This window comes from Strigops habroptila, chromosome 12 (genome assembly GCF_004027225.2).
Source record: "Strigops habroptila isolate Jane chromosome 12, bStrHab1.2.pri, whole genome shotgun sequence".
NCBI lineage: Eukaryota > Metazoa > Chordata > Aves > Psittaciformes > Psittacidae > Strigops > Strigops habroptila.
Genome location: NC_044288.2, coordinates 4,626,488 through 4,636,006, shown reverse-complemented (window position 1 = coordinate 4,636,006; position 9,519 = coordinate 4,626,488). Strand labels below are relative to the sequence as shown.

The window sequence follows — 9,519 nt, the reverse complement described above, 5'->3', positions numbered from 1 at the left end:
AGGCTGCAACCTGTGGTGGTTAAACTTTTGGCGGGGCTTGGTTAGACACTGGGGCTTTGCTTCCTGAAGTAGACTCCAGCTTTGGAATCAGGGAGATGCTTGTTGAGATGCTTCTGGGATTAAAGGGCAGAAATCTCTCCAGTTTGATCTTTATTTTCCTTAAATTTAGCGTAAATGAAACGCCTGAGAAAGAGTCTTTTGGTCTCTTTAGGCACTCTAGCCCAGCAGAGCATAAATCAATGTACATAAAGCCTTTGGGCCTCACTCGTGTGGGTCCAGCCTGGTGTGGGGAAGGAGTTTTTCCCTCTGCTTTTTTGTCTTTCTAGAACCTGGGGTTTGATCAAGTAACAGCAGCTCTCTGAATACAGCGTGCAGATCAACTTTGTGTTCTAGCATGTTCCATGCTCTTCTGGAGAAGAGCATCTTGGTGGGGTTGTTGCCCTGTGGTCCATGCACAGAGCCACCCGTGTGTAAGATCCCAGCACTGCACCAGAGCTCCAGCCTTCACAGAGGCTGTGGTTGAGTGTGATCACAATACCAGTGTCACCACTTCTTACCCTGTTCTTTCTGGTCGTTGGGGAAGACTGGCCAGTTTGGTGGGATGGAACCCGCTCCATGTTGCACAGTCCACTGGAACAAAACAGGCAAACCGGCCTTGCTCAGGAGCTGCAAGGGCAGTTTGTTGCTCTCAAATACATTTAAAATGTGGCTATTTATTGCCCTCCCACTTCCCAGATTTGGAATAACACCCTTTGTTCTGCCACCTGCATTCTGGATGATAAATATTTCGTATTACAAGTTTTATGGTGACTGTGAGGGTTCAGTTGACAGCAGCAGACACCGAAATCTGCAATTCATCCATAACAGGCATCCAGCCCTGGCCATCACCTCTTGCTCTGGACTCGTGTTGCTGCACTGTGATCCGGCTGTGGAACTGGGATTTCTCCTGGTGTGTCCCATTGTTAGGCTTGGGCCAAGCCCTCTGATTCCCTCACCACAGAGCTGGTAACGGGGGCAACTTCTGCCCCGTGTTTTGTTTTGGGGTGATGTTCTAAAATGGCAGCCTCAGAAGTGTGTTTTGACTCTCTACCCGTTGTTTTCTCTCTCCTTAAAGTTGTGTTTCCTTAAAGGTCACTTTTCCACATTCCAGAGGAGACACCTGCCCCATTCGTGGGACCCAGCTCTAACCCACCATTTTGACTAGGCTGCTATGTCCTCATTTCTGAGAGCTTGGTTGTTATATCCCAACTAACTCATCTTTCTGTATCTTCCATGCTCCGTGTCAGACCCACGCCATTTGAAGTAAAACACGCCACTACAGAACCTGCTGGCACAGGACAGGCCGTGTTTGGGACAGCATTCCAGGTACGTTTCCTCCCTCTTCCCACTTTGGGAAAAGCCATGGGGATGGAGGAGGTGGGAATTGGGGTCTGAAATGGTAGCAGCAGAGCATGGCCTAATTTTTGGTTCACCTCTTGACATTGCCCTTTGCGATTGCTGGCGCATCCCGTCCCATTGCTCAACCTGTTGTGTCTAGACACGTCCAGGTGGTTTTGGTTCTCCCCATGCAGCCGCCCTGAGGGAGTCCCTGGTTCCGTGCCCACTGCCCTCGCCTTGGCAGGAGCGGGACCGGACTTTCTTGGCTGTCCCTGCGTGCAGTTACAGTTCTGGAGCGCTTCCAAGGCCGCATCCAGAGGGACACAGCCAGCGAGGAGAGGAAATGACAACCGCTAACAGTTTGCAAAGGCTAATTCTAAATGGAATTTCTAGGGACAAAGAAGAGGCGCTTCATTAACCCACGGGCCATCTCCCTGCCCATACCCGAGAGCCGGCGGTGCGGCCCCGCCGCTCTCCCGCAGGAGTCCCGCTGGAGGACGTCGCCTCGCTGCCCCGGGAAGTGCCCCGGACAGGTACGGGCGGCCGCCCCCGAGGGGACGGGAGGGAAGGGAAAAGAAGGGAAGTGCCCCCGCGCTGCCAGCTCGGTTCCCCCCCCTCCCCCTCGTCGCTTGGCCCGGCCCGGCCCGGCTCGGCTCGGCCCCGCGGCCGCGCTCGGCTCCGCGGATCCGCTGCGGGTTTTGCGTGCGGCAGCCTCCGCCGCGCCGAGCCGCCAGCGGCCGGGGCCGGCCCGCTCCTCCTTTGTGACGGGGGGGAGGCTCCCGTCCGGGCCGCGCCGCGCTCCGCTCCGGGTTTGGCAGGCGGCCGCGGCGCTGGGTAAAATGGCAGTGCTGAGCCTCGTGTCGGAGTGAGCCCCGCTCGGCGGACCAGAGTCGGGAGCTGCCGCGCGGCTCGCCCAGCCCGGCCCCGCCGCCGCCCGGCCCGGCTCCGGGGACGGCGCCCGCCCGCCCGCCGTGTCCCCCCTCCCTCCCTCCCGCCTCTCCCGCACCGGGAGCCCCGTCCCGGGTCCCCCCCACCCCCCCCCATACCTCCTCCTCCTTCCCCCCCACTCCCTCCTCCTCCCCTTTCTCCGCCGGCTGCAACCGAGGAGGTACAGCGGGGCCAGGCCCCGGGAAGCCCAGCCCAGCGGAGCCCTCCCCGCCTCGCCAACCAGGCCGGGGGGGAATGAGCCCCCGCTGCCCTGAAGAGCCCGCCGCCGCCTGAGCGGGGAGCAGCAGAGCAGCGAGGCCTCACGCCGGCCGGCCAGGCAGGGAGCAGCTCGGGGGGGACCGGTCCGGGGGGGGGGTGGCTGGGTGGGGAGGGGGGGGATCATGGCTGCTCAGGTCGCCCCCGCCGCCGCCAGCAGCCTGGGCGCCCCGGCTCCATCCGAGCTGAAGAAAGCGGAGGCGCAGCAGCGGGATTGTCCCCCGGAGGAGGCGGGGGGTGAGGCGGCGGCAGAGCGCGGCGGCGGCGGCGGCGAGAAGCAGGCGGAGAGCGAGGGCCCCACGGGGAAGGAGCTGCAGGACGGGGCCGAGAGCAACGGAGGGGGCGCAGGGGCCGAGTCCGACCTGAAGAGCTCGAACGGGAACCCGGGCCCCAGGCCCGCCGCTGCCGCCGCCACCCTGAACAATAACCTCCCGGAGCCGCCCGGTGGCGGCGGCAGCAGCGACGGGGTGGGGGCGCCGCAGCAGCAGCCGCCGCCGCAGCAGCCTCCCCCTTCCCACCCGGCCGCCTTGCCCCCGCCAGCCTACGGCTTCGGGCAGCCCTACGGCCGCGGTGCCCAGGCTGCTGCCGCCGCCGCTGCGGCCGCCGCCGCTGCCTTCCACCAACATGGCGGACAACAAAGCCCTGGCATGGCAGCGCTGCAGAGCGGGGGCCTGGAGCAGTCCTACCCGGGGCCGGCGGGAGCCCCCGCGGGGCCGCCCCCTCCCCAGAACTCGCACGGCGGCGCCGAGCACGGCTTCCCCAACCACCAGTACAACTCCTACTATGCGGCCGGGGCCGGGCGCAGCGCCGGTTCCTACCCGCCTCCCCCCCAGGCCTACGCCCTGAGCTCCCCCCGGGGCAGCACGCAGAGCTCCGCTCCGGCGGCCGCCGGCGCCAAGTCCCCCGCGGCCGCCGCCTTCCAGCAGCAGCGCTTCGGGGTCATGGGGCCCTCGGCCGCCGGCGGTGCAGGAGGAGGAGGGGGAGCCACCCCGCAGCCCACGGCCACCCCCACCCTCAACCAGCTCCTCACCTCCCCCAGCTCCGCCCGCGGCTACCAGGGGTACCCCGGGGGCGACTATAGCGGCGGGCCGCAGGACGGGGGAGCCGCCGCCAAGGGCCCGGCCGCGGCGGAGATGGTCTCGCAGTACGGCGCGGGCAGCAGCCAGGGCTGGGCCGCGGCGGCCGGCGGGGCCCCGCCGAGGAGCCACCACGCGCCCATGAGCCCCGGGAGCAGCGGCGGAGCCGGCGGTGGACAGTCCCTCGGCAGGAGCCAGCAGGTAACGGCGGGGCCGCGTGGGGCGGGGGGGGGGGGGGACGGGGACGGACGGGACCGGGACCGGGCCGGGGCCGGGAGGGACCGGGGGTGGCTGGGGGCGAGGGGCCCGGACGGTGGGGGGGTGGCGGTCCCTCTCCCGCGGGTTCCCCCCGCCGGGCCGGCGCTGCCGGGGAGCTGCCATTGTCTGTGCTTGCTCGCTCGCTCTAAAATGGCTGCCTCGCCGCCTTCCCTTCCTCCCTCCCCAGCCTTTGTGCGAGGCTCCCGGCGACCGGCCGCCGTCCTCCCCGCCGTCCCGGCCCGCTCCGGGGGGCTCCGGCAGGGGAACCGGGACCGGCCGCCCCCGGCGGAGGGCGGTGAGGGGCCGGCGGGGCCGGGCGCGGGGGGCCGGGGCTGCGGGCGGGCCCGTCCGGGCCATCGCGTGGCCCCGGCAGCGCCGCCGCCATCCGCCCCATCGCCCCCGGCCCCGCCACCCCGCTCCCCTCGGAGCCCCCCCCCCCCCGGGCGCCGGGGGGCCCGCACCCTTCGGCGGGGTCCAGTGGGGCGGCCGCGGTTCGGCCGGGCTGTGCGGGGCCATGTTCCCCGGCGGGCCGTTGGCCGGGGCCTGCGGCTGGGAGCGGCGGTACAGAGCTGGGCGATAGGAGCAGCGAGTGCAGATCGGTTTGGTTTGGGATTTGAATTATGGAGGTAAAATCCTTCTGTCAAAGCCAGGAGACAGTTGGTCTTAGGTTGACATCCTATCTGTGATCTGATTGGCTCCCCATCTCCTGCTCTTGGCCATTTATAATTGCCTCTGATGTAATGGTACAACCATCCTGATGAGCTCATAAACTTTTACACTCGGCTTTTCCGCCAGCCCCGGGCCCACGGCAGCCCCGCAGCTCCGCTCGCCGCCTCCCGCGGCCCCCTCACCGGAACCGGCCGTGACCTTGAGGCGGTTGGGTGCAGCCCCGCACCGGGGAGCGGAGCCCCGGCCCGCCTGCCCCTGCTGCATTGTGCGCTGGAACAAAAGAGGAGGCGATGGCATTTTGTTTGTACCTTGGGTTTATTTTGCTTGCGATGTTTTAATGCGGCCTGGAATAGAGTGTGTGTTGTTGGAACGGTGGCAGGGCCGCTCTGCACAATGGGCTGGCTGTTTATTTTGGTTTATGTGACTTTCCCTTTGGTATAAATGATTTCTTTGATGGATCTGAGGGTGCGTTTGTTCCTGGCTAATTTTGAAAGTGGGGCTGTTTGGATTCTTTATGAGATGGGAGAATGGGGGGGTTCTTGGGGTGTGTTACAGCCTTAAGAAAGAAAAAAACCCAAACAACGCAGCAATCAAAACCAAACTTGTGGCTGAAGCATCGAAAATGGTGAACTATCAATTTCAGGTTCAGCAGAGCTTTAATAGAGGACAGGCCTGAGCCTCTGCCTGCTTGTCTCGGGGCACATTTTGACTTGTTCTGAGCAAGTGCTGCTGTGTCTCTTCCCCCCCAGAAATAAAGGGACTTGTTACAGAGATTCAGATGCTGATTGTGGTCAGGCTCAACAGGGTCACAACTCTTTGCTCTTGGGACGAGTAGGCAAATTGAGCCTCAGAATTATGCTCATCCTTGTATGCGTAGAGTTACCTGTTTGCTGGAAACATGGATGGCCAGAGAACGTTCAGGGGAGGAAGCAGCACAGCGTATGCATCAGACATTTTAGATACAGGGAAAAGAAGTGCTGGGATCTGCTATCTGGAAACCTTGGTTTAAAGCGGGTTATGTTCTGTGCTCAGATGTGCATCTCCGAGGCCTGTTGTGGCCTCGTGTGGGACTGACAGACTTCCCTTTTCATTCTGTGTACTTTGCTCTAACTTCAGGCTCTGGGTCGGAGACATCCGATACCACGGAAGCTGACAGGGAGCCTCCAGTGTTTCCCTTCTTGCTCAGTGCTTCTCTTGTGTTGATCTGAAAACTGCTTCATTTTTGTTCCTTGATTACCAAAGGCAACGTCCCCTTCAGTGTCCTGAATTACTTACTTGTCTCTTCTGTCAGATTGAAACAGCAGTGCTCTTTAAGAGAGGATCTTATCTCTGCCGTGGTCATCAAACTGTCCAGTGGTGGCTGGGAGCGAGTGTTCGGTTATCCTCAGTGAAGGTTTCAGCTCCTCAGGAATCTCTTTGTACAGACTTGTGATCCATCCGGACAAATGTCACCGGTGGTTTTACTTGAAGGCACTTTCTCCATCCTGAAAAATACACAGTTAGATAAAATGTGGTGTCAGATTGAACTTCTCCAGCAGGTATTTTATTCTAGTCTGTATCTGACACAAGTCTACTTCTGTCAGTATTCCAATGTGAATTTCTAGGAGAAGCTTATTTTGTCTTGGAGAATGAATTGAACATGGTGCCACGAGCTGCTGAGACACAGCCTGTCAGTAACATCCGAGTAACCAGTCCTGTAAAGTGGGGTTATTAGTGGAGAGTTGTTCTCAGGATTAGTCGAACTTGAGGTAGTACGAATAGTGTATATAAAAAGCAGACCAACAACTCCCCCATCCTGAAAATCAAACCACCCTCCAAAATCCACTTTGTGCCAAGGATTATTGGACTCAAACTGACAATTACCTTTATTTTTCTGCTGGAAAAAGAACAGACTTATCTAGCACGATAAAAAAAGCTTCCACATGTCATCTGTGCTGCCCACAAGAAATGGTTGATTAATAAATATGCCAGTCCTAAATTACAGCCTCTTTTTTGCTGTGTGCTCTGTGAAATTCCCTAGATTGGGAGTATTTAAAGCTTTGTGTCTTCTCTTTGTCTTGTACAGTGATAAGCAGAGCGGGTACTTGCCACCTAAGTTCTGGGAAACTCTGGGAGGATAAGAGGAGAATGTAATTAATCTGACCAAACACTAAAAAGAGAAGCATTCCTTGGTGCAGGTTTGGAGAAGATGATGTGGGAAGAGCGTGGGGTTCCTCTGCTTGGGAATCCTTGGGATAGTAAGCCTGAGGGTTTGGGGATGGGAAGCAGGATGATGCAGAAAAAAGGAAGCGCCTTTAATGCTTGATTCTTTTTAGGATTTATGAATGGTGCCACAAGGAGGGTTTTACCACGTTGCTCATCAAGAAAGGCCAAGTAATTCCTGGCGTGAAAGTTGTTTGAGTGGAATGCTTCCTGTAATAAAAGGAGAGCGGTTTGTAACCCTCATGGACCCCTCTGCTCACCAGCAGGGCCCAGGAGGCTGGTGCTGAGCCCCCATGAAGGCAGATGTGCTCCATGTTCGTAGGGGCTGCGGTAGAGGGCTTGGCGTTGTTTCTGCTGACCTTCATAGCTGGGAAATGTGGAGTAGGATCAAGAGATCAGAATGGCTCTTTTACAGCGTGTGGGATGAGGAATCTGTGGTTTTCCGTGGGAATGACTTGGAAGAAACCCGGCCAGGGATCTGAGTTTTCAATTTTTCCAGCTCTGCCATGCATTTGTTTCCATCCCGCTTTCCCTCAGTTGATAATAATGCAACTGGCTTTTCCCAGTGTCTTGGGACTTAAAGGAAACTGTTGAAGAGAAAGGACTTCCCTCCCTTTCCTAGCTGGGCATTTCTCCTGGTACACCCTTTCGCTGCGACAGACAGCGCTGTCTCCTGTAACGGGAGCTTGTCTTTGGATCCCATGAATCATTGACATCCTGGATAACATCCCCCCAAGTGCACTGATGTCTCTAGGTCTCTATTATTAAAGTTCAGCGAAGGCAGTTTAAAAATCATGTTAATAAAGACAGAACTGCTTTTGGGCCTGTTGCCATAGAATAGCTATTTTTTGTTGACTTCGAGCTCAACTTTAGCAGCAAGTGAGGCATGAAAAATGTTGTTGCAAATATGGGGGTTTTTTTTAAACTAAATTGGCACCAAATGGCTCTGTGCTGCCAATGAGCTGCGATAGCTTGGAATCAGAAAGTGAGACCTGGCTCCTGTCGGCTCGTGTCACAGGGTTTTTCCTTGCTTAGCATTGTAATGTTAGGAGCCCTGGAATTGCGAGGTGTAGGACGTGCTAGATCTTTCCACCAAAGAGGACATCATCTTTTTCAGGGGTAGGGTTTTGGTCCAGTGAGTGATTTTTAGGCCTTGTCTGGTTAGTAGGGAGATTGTGCTGGGTTAGTTTTGTTGTTAAGATCTAGTTCATTCTGGTGGGGACATGGGAGGTTTTGCATACCTGTTTGAATAGACTCTGACAGTCTGAAGTCAACGAGGGCTTGCCTGATTCTCCTCAAATCTCTTGTTTTCTGACATATCATCTCCTTGGTACTCGCTTTGAGCTGACCAGTGTTTCCAGGCAGGATATGTGTAGGATACAGGACAGTATGAGATGCTCCATCAATCCTTCCTTACTGTCTGGGCTCGGGGAGGGTTCCTACGTGCGGTGTCTCTTGTAATCATGTTGTAGGTTGCAAGGCAAAAATGTGGTTTCTGGAAGGTTTTTATGTTTGACTTTTGGGCCTACTCTTTCTGACTTAGAATGCTTACTGCTTTCTTAAACTGTCCAGTTTAATCCCTTTTACCTGCCACAGCAACTGTTTCCTGAAGTGACTGCTCAACAAGAGGCAGAACCTCTTCCCTGTTCCTAAATAACACTAGAAACCAGGGTTGGGGGAAGCATGAGAATCACAAACGTTCTGCTGTAGCCGGGTTTTACTGTTCTCATAAGCTTGGTATGTTCATCATAGTTCGGGGTTTTTCCTTTAGTTTTATTTGAGAAGCCTGGTCAATGAATACCACGTCACAAGTAACTACACGAGACCCTATTAAGGGTCTTCCATGACAACCACATTAAAAAGCCCAGCAGCTTTCCTTCAGAGAGAAACTAATGGCTAAAATTAAGCTAAATAGTGGAGCCCTTCGTTTTCTCTGTTACCTCGAATGTGACTTTTCCACCATTTTTCTTCCTCCCCTTTTCAAAGGAACGCTGCCAACTTGGAAATGCAGTTTTTACCCTCTGAATCCGACTGCGTGATCTCGGTAATGAAAATATTAGAGGAGAAGGATGCCCTTTGCAGTTTTCGCTCTGTGTATTTGAAATTCTTTGTCTAGGCAGTTTGATTTCTTTTTTTGAATTGCAACTCCTGTGTGATGGATTGCTCTGGGGAAAAGCTCATCAGCATGCCATTGCCCAATTCCTGCCAAGAATGTTGGAAACTCTCAAGTAGCAGCAGTAGCAAAGCGGATACCGAAGGCAGGGAAGTGTAATTGGAAAGGAGGGGGAGAGTTAAAATGATAAGCTTGTCAGTATTTAGCATTGCTTTTTCTTCTGGAAGGGTCCTTAAACCATCAGCGAGATGCAAAATCATCTCTCCCCTTTTGTTCTGGTGGGGGAAAAGAAAGGAAATGTTTTTTCTGGGGTTTTGAGGAGAAGTCCTGCAAAAGTTTTTCTGTCCTGTGCTGATCTCAAGAAGTCCAACCTTTAAACTCCCCAGAGGTTATGCATGTGCAGTGGTAAAGCTATACTGGATGTCTGTTAGCCAAAGCCATAAATCTCCTTCTAGAAGTGACTGACAGGGGGGATTGGAGGAAAAAAGCAGTTTTGGCACTCTGGACCAAAGCTGCCGTGTGTCTGATCCCTGCCTCTTCCTGGATGCCGTGAGAGGAGTTGATGCCTTTTTGTTTCTCAGTTTGGTGGCTGGAAAAGCAAGAGAAGTTGGGCACCTGAAG

The 9,519-nt window shown here is 56.2% G+C and overlaps 1 protein-coding gene across 3 annotated transcripts in view; it reads left to right on the top strand.

Moving 5' to 3' along the window:
* The first annotated feature begins 1,798 nt into the window (after positions 1–1,798).
* ARID1A (AT-rich interaction domain 1A) overlaps positions 1,799–9,519 on the top strand; it is a 59,866-nt gene continuing 52,145 nt past the window's right edge. For all 3 annotated transcript variants that reach the window (XM_030505202.1, XM_030505204.1, XM_030505203.1), the window contains exon 1: positions 1,799–3,857. In XM_030505202.1, the coding sequence (XP_030361062.1) occupies positions 2,706–3,857 (1,152 nt within the window). In that variant the 5' untranslated portion in view covers positions 1,799–2,705. The remainder of the gene's footprint in view (positions 3,858–9,519) is intronic.